General features: G+C 36.1%; 1 protein-coding gene across 1 annotated transcript; it reads right to left on the reverse strand.

Annotated features, from left to right (window-relative positions):
- Positions 1 to 1,848: 1,848 nt before the first annotated feature.
- Positions 1,849 to 18,554, reverse strand: LOC145218246 (stAR-related lipid transfer protein 3-like). Its single transcript, XM_080085647.1, has 12 exons — positions 18,332 to 18,554; positions 17,277 to 17,406; positions 16,561 to 16,650; positions 14,004 to 14,150; positions 11,072 to 11,192; positions 8,258 to 8,386; positions 7,339 to 7,511; positions 6,217 to 6,315; positions 5,454 to 5,513; positions 3,921 to 4,108; positions 3,333 to 3,426; positions 1,849 to 2,817 (listed from the first exon to the last, which is right to left on the reverse strand). The coding sequence occupies exons 1-12, from the start codon at positions 18,481 to 18,483 to the stop codon at positions 2,722 to 2,724; spliced, it is 1,479 nt and encodes a 492-aa protein (XP_079941773.1). The 5' UTR covers positions 18,484 to 18,554; the 3' UTR covers positions 1,849 to 2,721.
- Between the last annotated feature and the right edge of the window lie 4,885 nt (positions 18,555 to 23,439).

Raw genomic sequence — 23,439 nt, forward strand, 5'->3', positions numbered from 1 at the left:
TTTATTGTTTGTTGATAACTTGTTTAACCTAAGTTAGTAACCAGTTTTCTACCCTTTTAACAGTGCTGGATTAAGGGTCTGCTGGTCTGTAGGCACATTTTATAATTGGCCCGAAAATCTGGGTTGCCAACTAAAAAAATAGAATTATCAGTGTTGCCAAATCATTGTCACAAAGATCGTTGTTGTAAAGTGGCCTGGATTTTTGACTGGCCTGTAGACACGTGCCTACATTGCCTAATGGTTAATCCGGCACTGCCTTTTAAAGTAACAGCTAAACATCTGTGTTAAATCAACTTCCTAAAGGTGCAATGCTTAGAGAGTTAGTTATAATTGCTACTACTTCTTAGTCAAAGTTATTTTCTGCTTTCAAATACAAGTCTTATACAAAATTTTTTTTTTACCTTTAGTAGGTTTATCTAACTCACTTTAAACAAAACTGTTAGACTTAAAAAAAGCAGGGCTTTTATACCATAAACGCTAATTTTATTCACACATTTGCATACCCACTTTATACAGTTTTAAATTAGCTGGATTTTTTTGTCCTTCCTTTTAACCCAGTCAGGGCATTTATAAATACTTGACACGGAGTGAACCGGATTTGGTTTTTGAATACAAAAGGCATGTAAAGTTTATTACAGGGCAACGGTAATTTTTGCACTCTTTTCTTGTCTAAAAAAAGGTTACCAGACGTCCGGAATTTAAACGCCAAATAGCTTAACCAACAGTAGTTTTCATAATTCTTTTTAGGGGGGACTAATAAGTTAACAGTATAACTGTTGTCTGTGCTGATTGTGATGCACGATACTGCTCATTTTCGCTGACAATATTCTGTTAAAACAGGGGCGGGCAACTTCTCCAGTCGGCGGGCCTGATTTGGGAAAATGAAGTACTTGGCGGGCCGGATTCCTGAATCGATACATTAATCGCGTATTTATCCAGTGATTTAAAACGGATTTTTGACCACCTAAACTAAATAAAATCAAGAACGTCGCAATTACAATACAGTCCAAACAATCTAACTGATATAACATAAAATTATTCACCACAGCAAATTTGATGCATACACAACAGACTTAGATACTGCTGAAACACTAACTAGGCTACACGTGTGGAAACAATGAAACCGTGAAGGCAGGCCACACACAAGGTTGGCAGTTATGTCGTAACAATGGACGTATGGTGCAATGGTAACAACGGCGGGAAAGTTTTTTACTATTGGGGAACGTTACTGTCCGTTACAACTATAATTTGACATAGTAAGCAAGTAGTGGCGGATTGCAGCAGACTGTAGCCGCGGGCCACATTATCATGTATGACCGGAAACTGTCTGCGGGCCGCTCAAAACCCCGTCGCGGGCCGGATCCGGCCCGCGGGCCGTATGTTGCCCGCCCCTGTGTTAAAAGGACCAGATTTTGTAAAACTTTCTGTTTTGTAACTTATTCAGAAACAAAACAGCGCTTTTTTTTATCTCTGTGATTGTAATAATACTTATCTAAAATGGCACTTTTTTGGTCGATTGAGTGTAACAACATGCTATATAATGCATTGTTTTTGAACTATGGTGTCGCCAAAACAGCTGTTCGAACCGTCCGGAATTTTGCCCACAAAGATATGGCTACGAACCGAATGTTCGGTACATCCCTATTTACCAAAACACTATGATATAAATTATACCCCCTTTTTCGCTTTTTTAGTGATGTTTATTTCTATGTTTAGTATATTTCAGTATTTTAAAATGTGTTTTTAAAATTTTGTGTACATTAGCTGTTAAGTTGTACACCCTATGCCTCTGGTGACGTAACAAAAGCACTATTATTACGTCACAGGCATTGTAGACACACAACTGTGTAATTTTCGAACACTCATTTTACTACGAACGGAAAGTTACACAAAATAAGCGCAAAACAACAAAAAAGAGTAAAAACGTTCTCACGACATAAACGTAATTCGCTTCAGCGAAAATCCGGATGACGTCATGACACAATGACGTAACAAACTTCGGGTTTTTTCGTCAAGAAAAGAGAAAATGCAGTTTTGACACTTGAAAAAATGTATGTAGATTTTGTTATTTAAATTACCCGATTCGAACTAGAACAGTTCGGAACCGGTTCAGTGTAGTTACGTTATACAAAAAGTCTAACTAGAATACGCAGTAACTAAAATAATTTGAAAAAAATGTTAGTAATAAAGTGCAGGTTTAGTATTAGTCCAGAAACAGTACGAAGAATAAACCCTATTTTGCCTTCTTTCTTTTTCTCTCAAATTCCTTGCAAAAGTTCAACGAGAGAAAAAGGAAAAAGGCGAAGAATTCGAGAGAAAATCAAAAAAGGAATGGCGACGTGTTCGATAAAAACGAGAGAAAAAGAAAAAAAGGGACTTTGGGTACAAAGGCGAGAGAAATTGGAAAATAGTGACACTCTTGAGAACTCATAAAAAATGGTTGGCTAAACGCCGCAAGTAATATCTTCGGACCGAAAATACACAATATGACGTCACACAGACGTTAATGACGTCATAAACCTCCCTATGACGTACCAGGGCAGCAGAAAAGCAACAGTATCATGATTTCCTAGCAGTGCAGAATGGAGAATGTTTTCTTTGCGATGACGACAAATTTTGCGCCATGACGTCACAATTGGACTGTGACGTCACTGAACAGTGCAATTTGCTGATGCGTGGTAAGATTAGGCGAAAAACTGAGCACGGTTTTTGTCCTTCTTTTTAAGTGTATATCGCCAGTCGTCGTCTCAAGGCAGAAACAAAGTCTATGACTGTGGAAGTCAGATTACGATTCACCAACGAACGGGAGAGATTGCCCTGAAAAATCAACAGCAGACAAATGGTTAGCGCAGTGGTTCCCAACCAGGGGGGAACTCCCCATTAGGGGGGACTTTGGTAGTTTGTAGGGGGGAATTGATGTCACAATATTAATCTCTTACTGGTTGTCTGTGCTGTGTGTTGTTGCCGCATTTGCCATACATGAGGAAATTAGATTCTGTAGGTGGAATTAGATTTGCATATCGACTAAAAGGGTGCACAGGACAAAAAAAGGTTGGGAACCACTGGGTTAGCGCAAGGTTGCAGGTTCTAAACCCACCTCGACTACAAAGTCATAAGAAATTCATTTTTCCCGTGGTTCGAACCCAGGACACTCCCGGGGACGAATCCCGATGAATGACTTTTATGTCTGTATATGGGTCAGGCGCGCTGGACCATTCGGCCAAGTTTCTGCCCCAAATTTGTCAAATTGTAATTCTCAATAAAATTGGGAAACACTGCCACCTACCGATGTAACGAAATTCAAAACATGTCTCGTACGAAATTTCACTTACTTTTAGGTCTGTATTCAAAATCCAAACGAAGCTACTCGAATGGGGCCCATCTGTACCTGGGGCTATAATGAAACCAGTGGGTCCGTTCACCCCTCTGAAATAAAAACAGATATGCATAAGACCTAAATATCACAAAAGCCCAATAGATAATTGCACATAATTGTTATAGAACTCCAATCGTTCATAATAATGCATGTAAGAAGCGCTATGGTTGACTGCACAAAGTTCGTTAAAAAACTCGCTTTAAGCGTGCAAAGTCGTGCATGTAACAAGTGCTAAGGTTGACTGCACGAAGCTCGTTAGAAACCCGTTTTAAGTGTGCAAAGTCGTGCATGTAACAAGCGCCATGGTTGACTGCACGAAGCTCGTTAGAAACCCGCTTTAAGTGTGCAAAGTCGTGCATGTAACAAGCGCTATGGTTGACTGCACGAAGCTCGTTAGAAACCCGCTTTAAGTGTGCAAAGTCGTGCATGTAACAAGCGTAATGCTAGACTACACATATCTCGTTAGGAAACCCGCTATATAAACGTGCATGAAAAAATCAGAAAAATATATTTTGGCTTAGAAAAATTAACAGAAAAAATGTACCTGATAAAATTCGTTTTTGGGACAAGTTCTTCACAAGACTGGGTGCTTACACCGGCACTGATAAAAACATCGCCAATTTTGTCTATTCGCCGAACGGTAACAAATTCCCTACTCGGTATAAGGCCTAAAGCGGCTGGACTGGATACTTCTAATGTTACGGAGCTCTTGTCGCCGATTCTGCGCAAAACCTGTGAAAAAAAATAAAAAAGCGATAAACTGAATCGTTTTAATGACTGCATGGGATCAGCCCTAATGCGTCTATGCAGACCAGCGATCACGACACACTCATATGTAAATCATAGTACAGGCCAGAGTTGTGCCCGAACCCGAAACGTTTTTGAGAAGCCCGTTTAAGCCCGAAATTTTGATTGACAGGCCTATCCACGAAAGCCTTGCAACAAAAGTATGAGAAAGAAAAAAGAGAAAGACAACAAACACAATAAACAATAGTAGACAATGGGGTAAACAATACGTTTTAGAGTAGGGTATAGTTCGAAGCAAGAGACTTGTTACTTAGCTGAGTGATTCTTTTCAAACAAATGGCAGACACGGAACGTAAAGTTAGGCCCGCTTTCTCACAAATACCTAAGCCCGAATCCGGCCCGACTCGCAACTCTGGTGCAGGCCCATTGAAGGCGCGGTACCTAATCAGTCTGTCACAAGCAACAAAGACTTCTGTCGTGGGCTTAAATCCCACCAAAGGCTAGATTTTTCTAGTCTGCACCTTGCCATATAGGAATGCTTGGTGACCGGTTGATTCGGTATCACGCCTTAAATGGGCCTGGCGTACAATGATTAAACATTACGCCAGGCTCAGTAGGTAGAGCGCGAGTCGCGGAAACACTCCTGCCGTGGGTTCGAATCCCACCGCAGGCTCGATTTTTCTAGCCTACGCCTTGCCATATGGTGATGAATGCTTGAATGCCTTCAATGGGCCTGGCATACTATGATATATAGGAGACAATATAGGAAAATTAAATATCAAATGCAAACATCTCTATTACAAAGTTTTTTTGTGGCATAATATAAGAGTCACATATGTTAAATAGGCAATTATTTGTACTATGTTATATGAAATATTGTAAATGCTAAGCACTGTAAAACAAGTACAGCTGCAGACAGTGAAGACTGTTTCGACCTATAAGGTCTCATCAGTGCAATTGGTGACAAGAGATCTGCCGTATCAACTAGTGTAGCCATCCAACGGCACTCCAGTTTGTTAGGAGTAACAGGGTAAAAACCCATGTCTCACCTAGTCTGCAGCTTATCATTTAATCGCTTGGTGCTTTCACATTAAAACAAGTTAATTTTGACATTGTTTATTGTTTTCCATATTGTCAAAATTTAAACAAAGCAAACAAGTTTGGTTACATGGACTTTTCTATTTCGTGTAAATCTCGTTGAGTTATGGAGCAAAGTTCAAAAAAGCGTTACACAACCTTAGGTTCAAAGTACACATACATTTATTTAATATCTAACTGAAAAAGTTAGATTTCAAATTGGTCAAAAAATGTTTATTTGTCATTTTTTTACCTTAACGGAAGCAACAGTTTTATTCCAGTCTGGCATTTCTTCTGTTTTTGTGACAATTTCCTGCAAAAACAAAACAGATTTATTTACATCACTGAATTTAATGGTAATGTGTTATTTAACGGTGAAAACAACGGTCCAAAAAGATGTAAAAAATGACATGCACCATTGAACTTATGAACAGATTCATATATAGCAGTGGTTCTCAAACTCGGTTTTTCGGGGCCGCATGCAACTACTTATATTGCGGCTCGCACCAGACCTCAGAAAACCACCAAACATTGCTATTTTAGCTTTCAAAGTCATAATCTTTAGTGATTTTCTCAAGGTTTCGTTTTTTGCGGCTCCCTACACACTTAAAAAAACACCATTTGGCCCCGACAATAAAAAAGTTTGAGAATCACTGATATATAGTGTTACAAGTGTTATCAATGAATTATTTTATTAAATTGAAGAAAACAAAAACTGTTTTTGAACAAACTTTTTTTTGAACTTTTATGTATTTGAAAAAAATTCGACATTTTTTACATTGCATGTTTTTGGGGCCTGTGGGTGAACCGCTAGGTCATCTAGGGTCAAACTTTAGGAGGATTAGGCTTAGGTATCTAACTAACATGTGTGTAAATTTGAACAAGGTTAAAGCACTCTTTCTTGACCAAACGCATTGTACAAACCAGCGTTAGACAGAGAAAAAATAAACAAAAACAATATGTGTCCCCTTGAGAGATAATAACCAACAATTAATGGCAGTCAAGTTTTAAAATACCTGAAAAATGATGTGAGGTGCTACGTCAATTTCAGCTTCGATTTTAAACGATTTTCCATACTCTGGGGTTTCCATACTGTACACTACATCACCATTTTTCTGCAAAATAAAGCATATCATTACCACAAAATAAATTTGTAACAGTTTCTTCTGTGGTTTGTGCCCAGTTGTGGCATCGAACAGAATTGGTGATGCATGACTTTTTAGCCTGTTAGTTCTAACAAACTGGAGTGTCGTTAGATGGCTACACTAGCCAATGTGGTCTATGTCTTGTCACCAGCTGCACTGATGAAACCATATAGTTTGAAACAGTATGCACTGTCTGCAGTGTATTTATCATATATTAGCTTGATGCTTTGAAAAACAAAGTTCATTCAGTTGTGATGCATAACAACAGAGGCTTGACGCTTTTTACTCATTTTTTCACTTCTTTGGAGATGTAAAAGATTAATTTACCCTAATGTTTTACCCACCTTATTCTGTACACCTCAATTTTTTATACTTTTATTCACTCAATAATCAAAAACCTCTATACTACAGAAATTTCAAAACCCTTTGGGGGCCTGTGGGTGAACCGCTGGGTCACTCGGGGTCAAACTTTAGGAGGATCAAATTTGTATCAATGGCTAACATCTGTGTAAATTTTAATACATTTGAAGCACTATTTCTTGAACTAATGTTTTAAACACACCGGCATTAGACAAAAAAAAGGATTAAAACAATTGGTGTCCCATAATATTTAGGTTTGCTATGTTTTTGTACTGTTTCACAACGGGTATTATTGCATCCAGTGGTGGGATTCAGCTGGTTCGCACCGGTTCTATAGAATCATCTCACAAAATATTATGAAATCAGAAAAACGGTTAGCATTACTGGTTACTGTCACAAAAAACGGCTGAAAAATATGACTTTGGTGATAGAACCGGCTGACAAAAAATTTGAATCCCACCACTGTTTGCATCATACAGTTTTACAGACCCGTAGACAAACAACACCATTCTATATTTGGCTGTACACAACAGTACACATACCTATGTACACAATATAAGAGGTAGGTAAACGACCATAAAACAAACTTCGCTTATCTCACAGTCATGTATCCACACAGAAATCATATCATACCAGTTGTTTTTCGGTCTTCCAAAGGTCCCGATTGGTGTATTGCGCCCACAAACTGTTAAGGCCTACAACGCCCTCCTGTATGATGTGGTTGTTCAAAAGCATTGTACGGTTATATCCATGCATTGAGTAGTACATAGATTCAGCGCCTACTGCTGTGTGGCCCGCTTCGGACTCTAAAAAAAGAGTATTATTTGCTATTTAGATACATAAAGTGACATGGGAAAAAAAATATATATTTGTAACAGTGTAGCTGCAGCGCGTTTAGTTACAATTCACTTGTACACTTCACTGGTTTGCGCCCCATGACATTTTAACGTTGCACAGCTATTTCCGGCTTGGTGATTGTTTAGTGCAATTGTGTTGCTATGTGTTCTTTCACCAAGCGATAAAAAACTCAACTCAATTCATTTAATGTTTTTTTCTAGACCAATGGTTCTCAAACTTTTTTATTGTCGGGGCCAAATGGTATTTTTTAAGTGTGTAGGGAGCCGCAAAAAAATGAAACCTTGAGAAAATGAATAAAGAAGATAACTTTGAAAGCTAAAATAGCAATGTTTGGTGGTTTTCTGAGGTCTGGTGCGAGCCACAAAATAAGTAGTTGGGAGCTGCATGCGGCCCCGAAAACCGAGTTTGAGAACTACTGTTCTAGACAGTGCACACTGCTTTAAACTGCTAATCTCATCAATGCAGCTGGTGACAAGACATTGGTTTTATAAGCTAATATATTTGACACTTTTTACTGTTTTTTTTTTTTTTGTTCAGAAGATAAATTATTTCAGTTTACATTTCAATTTTCAACTTTTTTCTAAATTTTTTCTCATTTCTCATTCAAAATTTGGACAGCCATGGTTCAGTAAAATGCTTTCATGAAAACATAAACATTAATAAAAAAATAGAAACGTAAATTTTTTTTTTTTACCTGGAGCGGAAAAAAATGAAAAATGCTCTGAGGCAGCAGTAGATGGAAAGTTTCTTGGCATTATAAGATTTCTATGCTCTTCAGGCATCGTAGATTGATAGGATTGTTGCAAAAACGCTTGAACTGTTTCTATATGTAAAACAATGCACATTAGAGTCAGTACTCGAGTGATTTTTAAACTGTGTGCCATGAAATATTCCCTGGATCAAATTACAAACATTCCCTGGTGTTTTAGGACTTTATGACGTAATACTGGTGCGCATGTCAACATTTCAAGGCTCATATTTTTGTCTTTGGCAATGAAAAGCATCCTTACCCACCAAAATACAGTTGAAAACTAGAAAGCTGTAACAGTTGTGTTACAGACAATTAAAAAGCGATTTGCTGCAAGTGTATACATAACTTTTCATTTAACTTTGTTTCGCAAAACGAGTTTTTCATTTAACTTTGTTTCGCAAACGAGTACCATTGACCTGTAGTAACCTTTAGGGTGTACACACCAAACGACTGTTTGACCTTTTGACACCGTTTTCAATAACACGCCGTCCTTGGTGTTCAACAACACCGTTTGACCTAATATATACATGCCTTGAGTATTTGATTCAAAAAAAAAACAAAAAAACGCTACGTTATGACGTAAGAAAGTTCTGAACTGTGTTAGTAATACCTACTAGTTGACCTTAAGTAACCCGTGGTCATGCAGCGGCCAACCTGACACTAAGCATTTAAAAAAAACTTTTATCTTGCAAAAAAGTCAAGTTTATTTTTTCATATTTAGTTTGTTTAAGAAAGTTTTGCTTGACATATACGAAACCGAAGCACACTTATTAGGTTTAAATCGTCATAGGTGTGAAACCTTTGTCAAAACTGAAAATGTGAGTGATAACTTAATAAAACGACATAGCATTGCTGTGCAAAACAGCTGATTTCTAATCACCGAAACGACGTCTCGTAAAACGTCTGTCCAACGTCAAGCTGAGCCCTCCCGCTCTGTCCTATTATTCGTAAACGTACTCTCTTGGGACTTCTGCCTACAGTGTCTTTCTTGACCAAATGAGCGTTAGACACATTTACGTTTCGGGGGCCTGTGGGTGTGTCGCTGGGTCATTCGGGGTCAAACTTCAGGTGGACCAAGTTCAGATTTATATCTAACATATGTCCAAATTTCAATAAATTTGAAGCACTCTTTCTTTACTAAACGAGCGTTACAAACTAGCATTAAACATTTTACGTTTCGGGGGCCTGTGGGTGAACCGCTGGGTAATTTGGGATCAAACTTCTGGTGGACCCAGTTTGGATTAATATCTAACATATGTCCAAATTTCAATAAATTTGAAGCACGCTTTCTTCAGTAAACAAGCGTTACAAACCAGCGTTAAAAATTTTACGTTTCGGGGGCCTGTGGGTGAACCGCTGGGTAATTTGGGGTCAAACTTCAGGTGGACCAAGTTTGGATTAATATCTAACATATGTCCAAATTTGAATAAATTTGAAGCACTCTTTCTTGACCAAATGCGTCTCACAAACCAGCGTTAGACAGAAAAAAGAAAAAAGAAAAAAAGAAAAAAGAAAAAAGAAAAAAAGAAAAAAAGAAAAAAAGAAAAAAAAATACGGACAAAAAGAATATGTGTCCCCTTCAGGGAAGGGGATAATTAACATTCTTCGAGTTGCAAAGTGTAATGCCACATTACAAAAATAATAATTCTTTGGTGCACCGCATGCTTAAAAAGTTTAAGAACCACTGCTGTACCCGGACGCTTTTCATTCATTTTTTCTTATTATGACATAAATTAGTTTCAAAACAGCCCTAATGTTTTTATAATTAGCTAATGTCACATTGCACACCCTAAAAAGTTGTGCTTACCATTATTTACCACCAAAATTACATAACTTTACCCAGTGGGGGGATTTAAATTTTTTGTCAGCCGGTTCTACCACAAAAGTCATATTTTTCAGCCGGTTCTGTTACAAAAAGTCATATTTCCATTGACAGTAACCAGTAATGCTAACCGGTTTGCTGATCTCATAAAATTTTGTGAGACGATTCCATAGAACCGGTGCAAACAGGCTGAATCCCACCACAGATTTTACCCAAAATACCCTCTGCCAAAACATATATTAAACATGCTACATAAAATATGTACACTTCCTTAAAACAAAGACTGCGTTTTACCTAATTTGTATAAGACTTGGAACTTACTGTAAAAGATATATTAAACATGCATTTCTTAACAAAAACCTTTTTTTTATCTGTTTACACATGAAATGGCTCAATCAATAACTAAACTGACAATAAGATAGCCACAAAAGTAATATATATATTGTATTGATTTGATTAATCAGATGTTTTGAAAAAAACTATTGCCACTATCTGCATGGCAATTATTACTCACTGATAATGGCAATCGATTTACGTAAAGTCTGAATCACAAAATGCATGCGTTTTACGCAATTTATAAGTTCAATTTTATTCTTGAACTTATGATGTGCATTTAATTTTATCCTACGTATGTATTTTTTTTTGAAAAATATTTTGAAAGCTTATAATAATCGACATCGGTTATCTCGGATCTTCGCCTATTTCGGACAAAATTTGAAGTATAAATGATTTGTAATGTGGTAAGACTTTAACTAATCTACAAATCCCAGTATATTCCGGACAATTTTTTTTTGATGTGGGATGGATTAACGGACGTTTACATCTACTTAGCGATCACTCATACAGAAATCATAGAAGGCCAGCCCCATTAAAGGCGCCATACCGAATCAGCCGGTCACCAAGCAATAACCTAGGTTTGTTTAAAGAAATCTTACTTTGAGCGGTCTTCATTTCGCCGGGAAGCACTTTCGAATCAATAAACCACACTTCAATCCAAGTGAAGATAAAGTCAGCCAGTAACAGTACTATTGTCATCGGGACATTGCAATAATGATCCTGTACACAAAACAAATACCTTGTGTTTGTGATAAGGAAATGACAGCAAATTAGCCTTTTTTGTTTGTGGTCCCCAATTGTTTCTATTTGTTAACTAACAGGAAATTACATATGGTTTGAAAAATGAGGTATTACTGACACAGAGCGATATTTGCAATGCAATAAAACGCAATATGCTTGTAAAGGTTTTAAGAAACTAGTTTAATGATGCATTGTGTTACATTTGTATAGTTATGCTCTTCACTTGGTCCAAAAATGTAACAGTAAAATTGTGCTAAAATATGAATGGAGCCAGAAATAGCTGTGCAATGCTAAAAGTCATATAGAACACTTTTCAAAGTTATAAAAAGTAGTGATGTACCGAATCGGCTGAATTTCGGTTCGGCCGAAACCGAATATTCGGCGGTTTTGCCGAATAAATTCGGCCGAATGAACCGAATCATTTATGACGTCACGCGAAGTCGTGTACGCTACGTGTTTGACATGAAAAAATGTTAATCTGCCATGCAATCAATGCAGAATAGTTGTGTTTCGTCCTCATTTCAGTTCTGTGGGATTTGAAATTGCCTCAAGCATGATTGTCGCCCAGCCAATGAATCACTAGTTTTTTTGTGTACAGTGGGAAAAACGATAATGAGTTAAAAAATATAAAAAAATTACACGATTTTCGTTCTGATCTAGTTTGAAAGATTGCGTGGTACCTTACTGAGCTGAAATAACACGTTTAACGCTTTAAATGTGTGTTCGTAAAAGATTCGGCTTCGGCCGAATCGCAACAAATTATTCGGCTGAAACCGAATCTTTGCAAAAATGGCCGATTCGGCCGAATAAATTCGGCAAACCGAATATTCGGTACATCTCTAATAAAAAGTAGATGATAATAAAATGCTGTGGACCTGTGGTATTCATTGCCACAAAAAATGGCATTTAGTCGATTTTTGGATGAAGAAGCCAGTAATATAATTAAATATAGAAAAACGTCTAAGCAAAAAAACTCTAAAGCCCTAAATAAAGGGCACCTTTTTACCCATGGTGGTACATTAAAATTTCCCAAAACGTGTGTACTGAGCCTCAATAAAAAAATGCTAAACAAACACACTAGTTATAAAAGAGGTTCCGACTTGGGGATACAGACCCCCTAGAGCAGTGATTCTGAAACTCGGTTTTCGGGGCCGCATGCGGCTCCCAACTATATACTTATTTTGTGGCTCGCACCAGACCTCAGAAAACCACCAAAGATTTCTATTTTAGCTTTCAAAGTCATAACCCATAATCTTTAGTGATTTTCCCAAAGTTTCATTTTTTTGCGGCTCACCAAACACTGAAAAAAACACCATTTGGCCCCGACAATAAAAAAGTTTGAGAACCACTGCCTTAGAGGTATATATATAATAGTAATATGTCCGCCTTATACGGTTTTATTCAAAATCAAACAAATACTTAAATAATTTCAGAAGGATTTATTTGAACATAAATTAAGAGTCATGATAAATGTTTGAACAAAATTTATTTGTTTGTGACACCTAAACATAGGTGCCGAGTTTTACAAAAATGCAAAGGTAACATATGTAAAATAAGACGTCACTAATCTGTGCAACCACAAGAGCTCAAACTTAAAGCCCAACAAACTTCCACTAGAATACAATTCATCAAAATCATAACGAAATCAAAAAAAAATTTGAAATAATATTTCTGTAACACACTTTGTTTATCATTCATTTAACAACGTTCAAAAACTGTTTGGTCAAGTTATTGTTGCTTTGTATAACCATTTATTACAGCACAATCGCATTGTTAACAATAATGGCCAAACAGTCAATAGCAAACAATTGTGTTTTACGCCATAAACAAGCCACTAACTAAAACAGGTTATACTTTTAAGGCTTTTTTGTTGTTATAACGTCAGCACCCTTGTTCAAAAAAGCAAAATCGTTCCTAATTTTCTTCAGATTTTTTTATGTTTTGTACGATACCGCTACAAGCAACCCAAATTATCCAAGGTGGCCGCCACCGTGCTTTACAAACCCTTGAAGGAAAAAAATATTATGCACTATAAATTAAACGTTTTTTTAAAGCATTCGATTTTACACAATAAATAAGTTTTGTTTTGGCCAAATCAAATTTTGGTTAATAACTAACATCTGACAAAATTTAAACAAATTTGCAGCACTCTTTCTTGACCAAACGCATGTAACAAACCATGTTTTAAAAATTTTGCATTTTGGGGGCCTTTGGGTGAACCGCTGGGTAATTCGGGGTCAAACTTCAGGAGGATCAAATTTAGATTAATAACTAATACTTGTGTGAATTTTATTAAATTTAGAGCACTCATTCTTGACCAAACGCGTTTAACAAACCAGCGTTAGACAGAAATAAGAAAAAAAAATACAGGCAAAAACAATATGTGTCCCCTTCATAGAAGGGGACCCATAATAAGTTTTGTTTTGGCCAAATTTCCTAGAAAAGTTTAGGCCAAAACTGAAACTTGGCCAAAACCAGTATATTCAGCTGTATGTTTTACCCAACCAAAATTTTGGTGCATTACTAGTATATATAATAATTATAAAGCATCTAAGCATGGGGCCAGGATATGGTTTCAAACCACCACTAGAGCCATTGATCTTTAAATATATAAAACTCTTCATAATGACTAATTTATAATGACAAAAAATGGACTATCTTTCAGAAAAATGTAAATCAAATTTCCAAAAACTTTTAACCGATCTTTTTCAATTTGAACTATATTAAAAACCTCTTTTGGTGTAGATTACACTGAAATTGTTAAAAAAACTAATAAAAAAATGTACTTACCACATCAGGAGTTGCGAATGTTGCAAAAATTTTCAAAATGAGTAGAATGTCGCAGACAACAGTGCATATTGCAACTGGCCACCAATGACGGACTCTAAATGCCGCAAATGTCAGTTCCAAAAAGAAAAAACGTACAGCGGCGAGAATCTGAAAAATACATTCAAAGTTTTAATTAAAAATGCCACAACTTGGGGCAACAAATTTTTTGCGACACAATGGTTTCTGTTAAGGGACATAATGTAGAATTATAAAAAGTCACTAGAAGAGTGGCTTTCTGATATACTTCCATTTTATATATTCTAAACGATATTTACCAATTTACTATACACATCATTTGATCTACACATATGATTGTTTTTGTAAACAAAAACTAATGGGTCCCCACACGCGCGTTTGTGCGGATTTACAGTAAACAAATGTTGCGGTGATTTTTAGATTCTTAAGGACAAATTTTTAGAAAGCATTAACCCAACAACAACAAAAATTGTTCGTATTCTTTTTGCACTATTATTGTCATGTAATTACAAAAACATTAAAAAAACGTAACAAAGACTTAAATCTAATCTCTTGCTTTGACCCTGATATGGTCCTCCAAGGTCGGGTTTTGAACACAATTTTTTTAGAAAGCTGTAACAGTTGTTTTGCAGAGATTTTAAATTAAAAAGCAACTTGCTACAAGTGTATACATAACAAATTGTTTTTCATTTAACTTTGTTTTGCAAAACGAGTACCATTGACCTGTAGTAACCTCTCAGGGTGCACACGCCAAACGACTGTTTGACCTTTTGACACCGTTTTCAAAAGCTCGCCGTCATTCGTGTTCAACAATACTGTTAAGCCTATTTTATACATGCCTTGAGTATTGACTCCTAAATTAAATGTCAAAAAAACGCTAAGTTATGAAGAAAGTTCTGAGCTGTATTTGTAATACCGACTAGTTGACCTTAAGTAACCCGTGATCATGCGGCGGCCAACCTGACAACGAGCATTTAAAAAAATATTTATTTGGCAATAAAGTCAAGTTAATTTTTTCATCTTGACCTTGATTAACAAAGTTTTTCTTGACATATACAAAACCGAAGCATGGTTATTAGGTTTAAATCACGTCATAGGTGTAAAACCTTCGCCAAAACTAAAAATGTGAGTGATAACTTAATAAAACGAAATAGCATTGCTGTGCAAAACAGCTGATTGCTAATCACTGAAACGACGTCTCGTAAAACATCTGTCCGACGTCAAGCTGAGCCCTCCCGCTATCGTAAACCAGTGAGTTACTCTCTTGGTACTTCTGCCTACAGTGTCTTTCTTGACCAAACGAGCTTTAGACACATTTACGTTTCGGGGGCCTGTGGGTGAACCTCTGGGTCATACGGGGTCAAAATTAACATGGACCATCTTTAGACCAATATCTGTAATGTGTGTAAATTTGAAAAAGTTTGAACCATTCTTTCTAGACCAAAACGTGGGAACAATAGCCGCGCTAAAAATTTCACGTTTTGGGGGGCTGTGGGTGAACCGAGGGATCAAACGGGGTCAAAATTTACATGGACCATCTTTAGACCAATATCTACAATGTGTGTAAATTTGAAAAATTTGAACCATTGAACCATTCTTTGTTGACCAAAACGTGGGAACAAATCTGCGTTAGAAAGAAAAAAAGAAAAAAAGAAAAAAGAAAAAAAGAAAAAAAGAAAAAAAAATATAGACAAAAACAATATGTGTCCCCTTCAGGGAAGGGGACCCATAATAATGAAGCATTATGTGGCGGGAGCTCACCAGAGAGTGAGTTTGGCTCATTGTGAGTATAACATGACTGGGGGACTGAAGGTAAGACCAGTCGAGGGGCATTAAAACTAAGCACATGTGAGTGTTCAATAAGTGAATCAGAAGTTTGTCTAAAATAGCATTTAATTATGTGAACTTGACCAATGCTTGCTTTGTGTTTGTTATGATGTAAAAACACAACCTACAGGCATAAATATGTTTTGGTGTTTAAATGCAAATCACAGTTATACACAAAAATATTTGGTGAGGAACCCATTGTTATTTTTACATCAAAAGCAAATTTGCATGCAGCATTGAGAAGGTTGCCAACCACTGTGTTACAGTAACATAATCTGTAATCAAGTTTTAGGTTTTACAAGAGAATGAAACCGTGACAAAAATATTTTTAACATGATAGTGTTTTTTGTGTGTATCGTGTAACTGATTTTTGGAATCAGATGACCAAAAAATGGATGTATACAAGGCTGTCTGCAGAGTACGGCAGCTGCATGCATAATTTTTGTTAACATTTTTGCTCGCCAATTTTTTGGGATTGCACGCGGAAAATTTTGCACCAAGGACATTTAATTGTCCTGTTTGACCTGCTGAAATTGGTCTAAAACATGTGCACGCGGGACATTTTGGTCCTGCATGCCCAAGATCTCGTCTAGAACTGCCATTTTTTGCAGACTCGTGTGTAACTATGTTATTTTCGCTCAACACAACCTTGTCTCTAGTTGAGGCATTGTTACGCTTCCTGACAATAAAATGCACACAAAGATAATCGACTTACAACCACATCAAACAAGGATGTCCGTAGATCCAGTTGACAGACTTGGTCGTACAGAATCGTGTAAAAACTAAGGCTGGATGAACTGCTGACCTAAAAAAACAATAACATCATGATAACAAACAACCAACACAAAGAAATTTACAAACAGGGTTGCCATATTTACAGCAATGTGTCTATTAAAAAAGATACATAATATCTAAGAAAATGTATTTTTTTACTTTTAGAAAATGCTCTTACATGGCCTAGGTGGGCCTACATATTCAAATATCGACAAGGATATTTTGTGTAGTAATCTATACCCTCAGTTAGCCTAAAAAATAGCACATATAAAACTTAAAGCTCTTTCAAATTTGTAAGTTAAGCTATTATACTTTGGCAATGCACTGAATTTTGTAACATGTATATATACTGTGAGGCTTCACTAGTTTTTAACTTTGATTGTAACACAACTGGACAATTGTGGTAAGGTCCAACGAGTTTTGTATCATTAAGAAACACAAAAACAATCACATAAAAATCTTTACAAAATCATTTTCTAAACAAAAGACAATACATTTGGGTAAAAATTAATAAAAAAACAAACAATAAATTTAGGCAAAAACAAACAAAAAAACAATACATTTGGGTAAAAACATTAATAAAAAACAAATTAAATATATATGTATATATAATGGACATATTGAACGCATTTAAGTAAGACAAAAGAAACAACTTACCCCACACAGAATAATCCATAACAAAATAGTGACAATAAAGTCAAAGGTCACGAACAGACAAAATGTCCGTCTCGAATCAGACATCTTTTTGTCAGCTGCGAGAGTCATCAATGAAGATGAAGTATCACTTCTGTAAATATCAACATGGGCTTTAACCATGACTACATCAAGGTTTTGTGCAAGTAACAAGGTTGCAGTGTAAAGTAAATAGTGCAGAGGTCGGCAACCCCTGGCATGCATGCCAAGGTTGGCACATAAGGTGGTTTTTAATGGCTCGCCAACCCAATTGTATGTTATATTAAAGCAAAAATTTAACCTGTTACACTGCTTGTTTATAGTTTTTATCATGTCATTGTCTTAAAATTTAGCCTTACATGCAGAAAACACTCTGCTTTCTTTTTAGTATTAATATTTGTCGGCACGAACCAGTATTATTGGAAAAAACGTCCGGACCCCAAAAAAGTTGAGCAGAAAAAATAGGCCTAAATTGTTGTGTTTACCGTTACATGATAACAGGGAATCGTTATCTCAAAGTGGTGAGCCTTCAATCTCTTGTGGTCTCTTGTTATCTAATCGCCAATTGTGAAATAACAAGGGTTTAATAAGGATTTGTATGCGCTACAATCGGAAAGTTCTGTTCCAAAATGTAACATATTAAACTGTTTTTGCATTTGAACAATGTAAAATGAGTAAAAAATGGTTGAAAACATTTAGTGTTGTATTGTTTCGACCTGCCAAACATGTCATTGTTTGTCACAAACATTAGATCGATGTTAATCGTGTTATGATAGAAGGTAAACATATGTAAGTATGTTGCCAGGCACAATTTATGCCTTTGGTTGCGCAACTTCAGCAGAGTACCACTTCAGAAAGGCGTTCTTTAGAAACTGGTCCCTGCTTTAACAGGTACTCGTCGCATCACTAATAATTACTTATCATCAAAACATACAGCTTACAATCTTACAATTCAAGATGCAGTTACAATCAAGGATGGCTTATAACCAAGGGCAGGTAACAATCAAGATATATGGTGAATAATGTAAAAAAATTCTTACCCATGGGTTTGGGTATGCCATTGTCCAGGAGACACAAATGAAATAAGATGATCTTGATTTGGAGGTGTAGGTGTACGTTCTATATCCCCGTTTTGAACAGGGTGTGGAACAAGCGGCGTATTTTCGTCGCAATCATCATTATTGGCACTCATTTTACAATTTTAGAGAAATCTGTGCTATGGTTATTCTACAGAAATGTTCTGAAAGCATAAAACAAGGACATGTCAACTAAAGAAATAAACAACAGTTAAAATGATTATAAATTCAAAACTGAGATCAGCCCTGAAATGTCTATGCAGACCAGCGATCATGGCACACTCATAAATAAATCACAGCACGCCAGGCCCAGACGCCAAACCGAATCAACCATTCCCCAAGCATTCACAGAAAGGCACGGCATAGGCTTGAACAATCTAGCCTGTGGTGGGATTTCACCTTATGACGCGAGTCTTTCCAGGACTCGTGCTCTACCAACTGAGCTACAAAGGCATGTTTTTGCCTTTAAAAGAATTTAATATTCTACTTTAAACAACCCTCATCTTGGCATAGACTTTTGCAGCACTGGTTTCTTTATGTAAAGAAGCACGCAGAGAATATGGTTTTACCAGTAAATGTTTAACCTATGCGTTCTAACTGTCCTTTACCCTAATTCTTTTTACCGCAAAGAAAAATACTTTGTCACTGTGTTTGCTTAAACCAAACAAATGTTGATGTACTGCAGTAGTAACATATTCCCTAGCTGATTTTCTTCCTACTGTTTGTGTACATTCTTTTCTCCCTGTAATTTTATATGCTGACTTTCAAACCCATATGTGGTAAAATGATAGATTCTTTTGCCAATGACTACAGAATAAGATAGTTGGGGCCTTTAAATATGATTTTGCACCACTGAAATACTAGCTTATTGCTACAAGAATAAGACTGGCCAATAGTCGCAATATCTCTGAAACTAAAATTGATACAATTATTAAACTTTGACCCAATGTTCTACCGTTTTTAAGCTTTTCAGCACACAAATATTTCTCAAAAAATACTTTTCAGTTATCAATGTGCATATTTTCTGATTAATATTCATCAATATGAAAGTCATAAGGTGAGGGATGCACACACAATATCTCATTGGAAACTGGCATATTTTGCAAACTGGCATATATTTTTTAAAAGTGTGTGCGCTGAAATAAAAAAAAATACTATCAAATCTCTTTTACTTTTTAGAATAATTGCAACTGTTGGTTGGTTTCACACAGGTATATTTGCTAACAATTGTGCATTGCAACTTTTTTTGTATGTTCAGCAAAAAGTTGCAAACAAAACGATAAATTGTTTGTTTGTTTGACTGAAAACTGAAATAGTGATAAACACAATTATAAATGTATCTTGGACCAACCAGAACAAAATGAAAACATCAGTTCCACAATAAAATAAAAAACTGTTATTTTATTTTCTTCCGTTCCGGTCCGGACTTCCGGTACAAAACACTGTTAAAAATGCTAATTGCCAATTGCTTTTATGAGACTGATATCATAAGCAATAACTTCTGTGCAAAACACCCCTTTCCACTTAAATGTATGTTTAAAAATTTCACGAAATATTTTTTTCTTTCACTACAAAATGGAAAAATTAAGTTATTCAGTTTTTTCGTTTCACAAATCATTTCGTAAAGAGTATTTCACAGACTCAATAAACTTTACATTACGACCAGGAATACTACAAGAAAACTAAACAAAGAAATAAATTAACGTGATTCGTTTGCAAACAAAAAAGCAAAAAAGCCGAAAATTAAGAAAACAAAAACTTGGACTTCGATCAGCTGATATCAAAAGGTGGTACCACTGCATAGAAATCGTAAAATTTATTCATGCGGAACAAACAAAAACACAGTAAATTAACTACTTTTTCAATTACTAATTACAACATAAGTCAGCTGAAAAGTATGAGTTTGATCTTTACTACCCCATCAAAGCTCAAATTTAAAATTTTGAACTCAAATTTTATCATCTATCAAAATTGAAAAGTAGCCCAAAAGGAGCCCAATTTTACAGATACCTGAAATACAATTGATTTTCACTATTTTCACCTATTTGTGTGATAATTACCGTATTTACTCGATTGTAAGCCGCGGCTTATATTGTTTTTTTACCTGCCGTTTGTGCGGCTTATAATCGAGGGCGGCTTACAATGGAGGGCGGCTTATATTTAAATTTTATACCGAAATTATTTCTACAGTCTAACTTTTTAAATTATTTGGGGTTCAGAACATGTATGCATGTACAGATTATACGTCGATATCCGTTCTGATGGGTACAGTTAGTAACGTAACCAACAGATATGGGCAAATATTCATACCATATAACAACAGAAAGATGTATTAAGAAACAATCGTATCTAAAATTCCAGCGTGCGGCTTACAATCGAGGGCGGCTTACATTATTTTTTTAACACCTCAACATGCGGCTTACAATCGAGGGCGGCTTATAATCGAGTAAATACGGTATTCAGGTTTCTCCGTTTTTAGAATTAATTTTTGTGCATTTTGAAATTGAATTTGAGCTGTTACTAGTAACTGAACACACTCTGCTTACCCATTTTTCATGCTGTTTAAAAAAAATGTAATCTCTACTTTAAAACAAACATGTTTCACATTATTAATAAAGTAAGATAACCTTTAATGACACCTGATAAACACACTGTTTAAATTTACTCGACAAGGCCGATGCTATTGTGGGAAATATTACAGGTGTTGTACTTCAATATAACTTACTATAATTATACCTGGCGTTGTTTACTACGTAAATTGTTAGGTATTAGAGCAGGGTTCGACAGAAAGCTTTTGCAAGCAGTGGGCCAAGACCAAGTTTACCCAAAATGCAGCAGGCCCAGTGGTGGGATTCAGCCGGTTCGCACCGGTTCTATAGAACCGCTCCACGAAATTTTATGAGATCAATGAACCGGTTAGCATTACTGGTTACTGTGAATGGACATTTTGCAACAGAACCGGCTGAAAAATATGACTTGTGTGATGGAACCGGCAGACAAAAAATGTGAATCCCACCGAGTATAACCCAACGTACTGTGACTGTCAACTCTCATCTTTGTGGAAGCTATAGAACTCTTAATAGACAGTTGACTTTCGTTTGTCGGTGAAAGAAATGTTACCAGTACAAAAGGGCTCAAATATTCACCGAGCCGGAAATAGATTTGCTAGTATTTGTTAAAAAATGTTCAAACTCAGGAGTGTGAAACCTTGTGTCGCTACGTGTTCTTTCACCATGCGAAACAAACTTAACTCAACTCAACCTGCGGCCGTAAAAACGTGTATTAAAATGTATGTAACGGTGGCGTGAATAGGTTAAAACTCTTTTGCTAGACATTTTGGCTATACCCAGCTCCTAATTATGACCATGGCCTTAAGTAGGCAGAACTAAACGTGTTCTGAAACGGGGAATTATATTTTTTAAAGATAAAGAATGTTAAATAGCAAAAAAAGATTAAAGAAAACTTTTAAACAGATAACTAAAAATACTAAGTTGTTTTTGTGGCCTAATAACCTTTTAGGAAACGAATCTAATTTATTGAAAAAGTCAATTGATACACACATTGTTCAAATTTGTTTGCGTGACAAGGCTGATACTATTGCCAATGTATGGGAAATCTAACAGGTGGTGTATCTTAATGTAACCTTACTATAATTATGCCTGGCCTGATCTGTATGTACATTATCATTTGAGTTGCAGGTATAGACAGTATAGTAAAACAACAAGCCAAGTTCGCCGCATATCATGTAAGATTCGTGTATATTACTGTAGCAATTCTATCAGCGTTTTGATCTTTACTAATCAATTTATTGCGTTGATGAAAATTTGCTTGATAAGTGTTAGTCTATATCAGATTGAAAGTGGGCTTCAGGCTTGTATGAAACGGGCTTTACCTGGATTTGGCCTTATTTGTGCAGCACAGAAAAACGGGTCTGAAATTGGTGCCCGAACCCGAAAGTACAAGCTTCAAACCCGGCCAGGACCCGAATCGTTTATGAAAAGCCCGTTTAGGCCCGGAAGTTTGATCGACAGACCCAGACATTAAACCCTCAGGAAAGACCAAGACAACAAACACAATAGACTCGTAGTTCTCAAACTGTGCGTCGCGACGCCCTGGTGCGTCGTTGCAATTTTCCAAGGGCGTCGCAGAATAGTTCCGTTTCGTGGCTTTTTGTTGTTATATTAATATTTGGGTTTAGGCCTTTACTTTAAAGGGTTTTAATCCCAGGAAAGTGCAACATAAAATTTAAAACAACCGTGTTTTTTTCACTTCTTTATCGCACCCTTTTTTCAACTATCTATTTCTACTATTCTTGTAAAACTTTTAATCAAAGATTATAGAAAATAAGTAATTGATATTTTTAGAATTATTTTGTAAATTTTTCTTGTTTTTAGAAAAGTCTAAAACAAAAAAATGCTTCGTGTAGCATTACTTTTAAGCTCTTTACTGGTTGTCAGTTTTGCTTATAAAAGCCCAAGAGATCCTCTTTTTTGGGATTTAGTAAGTAGCCTGCAAAACGAACACCACTATAGTAAACATTTTAATGATAAGAGCTTCTTGAAAAATTGTTTTCTGTCTCTTGTCATTTCTTGATTTCTTAAAACCCTTGAAAACGACGTTTTACAACTGTTGATGTTAAATAATGTTAAGGGGCTTTGATTTGGTGTCATCAGTTTTAAATATAGTTATCGAAAAAAATGCTTGCTTTAAACTGAATCAGTTTGTTTATGTAAAGGAATATTTTTTCGCCGAAAAATAATCATCAGTTTCTTAGTCAAAAATAACCCAATTTACTGTTTTAAAGTTGAAAAAAGGTTAATAGTGACCTGTAGTTTAAGCCAGTGGTTCTTAAACTTTTTTATTGTCGGGGCCAAATGGTAATTTTTTAAGTAAGGAGCCGCAAAAAATAGAGAAAAAAATAGAAAATCACTAAAGATTATCACCTTTAAAGCTAAAATTGCCATTTTTATGGTTTTCTGAAGTCTGAGGCGAGCGGCAAAATAAGCAGTTGGGAGCCGCAAGCGGCCCTAAAAGACAAGCGTATCGTCAACCAGGTTGCATATTTAACAAAT

This window comes from Phallusia mammillata, chromosome 3, assembly GCF_965637545.1.
Source record: "Phallusia mammillata chromosome 3, kaPhaMamm4.hap1.1, whole genome shotgun sequence".
In the NCBI taxonomy this organism is placed as follows: Eukaryota; Metazoa; Chordata; class Ascidiacea; order Phlebobranchia; family Ascidiidae; genus Phallusia; species Phallusia mammillata.

Excerpts from the sequence above, each read along its gene's own strand:
- LOC145218246 (XM_080085647.1), bottom strand. The coding sequence starts at position 18,483 with ATGAGTGCCAATAATGATGATTGCGACGAAAATACGCCGCTTGTTCCA. Across the intron at positions 5,514-6,216 it reads CACCTCACATCATTTTTCAG|GAAATTGTCACAAAAACAGA; the intron begins GTATTTTAAAAC and ends TTGTTTTTGCAG. Across the intron at positions 4,109-5,453 it reads AAACTGTTGCTTCCGTTAAG|GTTTTGCGCAGAATCGGCGA; the intron begins GTAAAAAAATGA and ends TTTTTTTCACAG.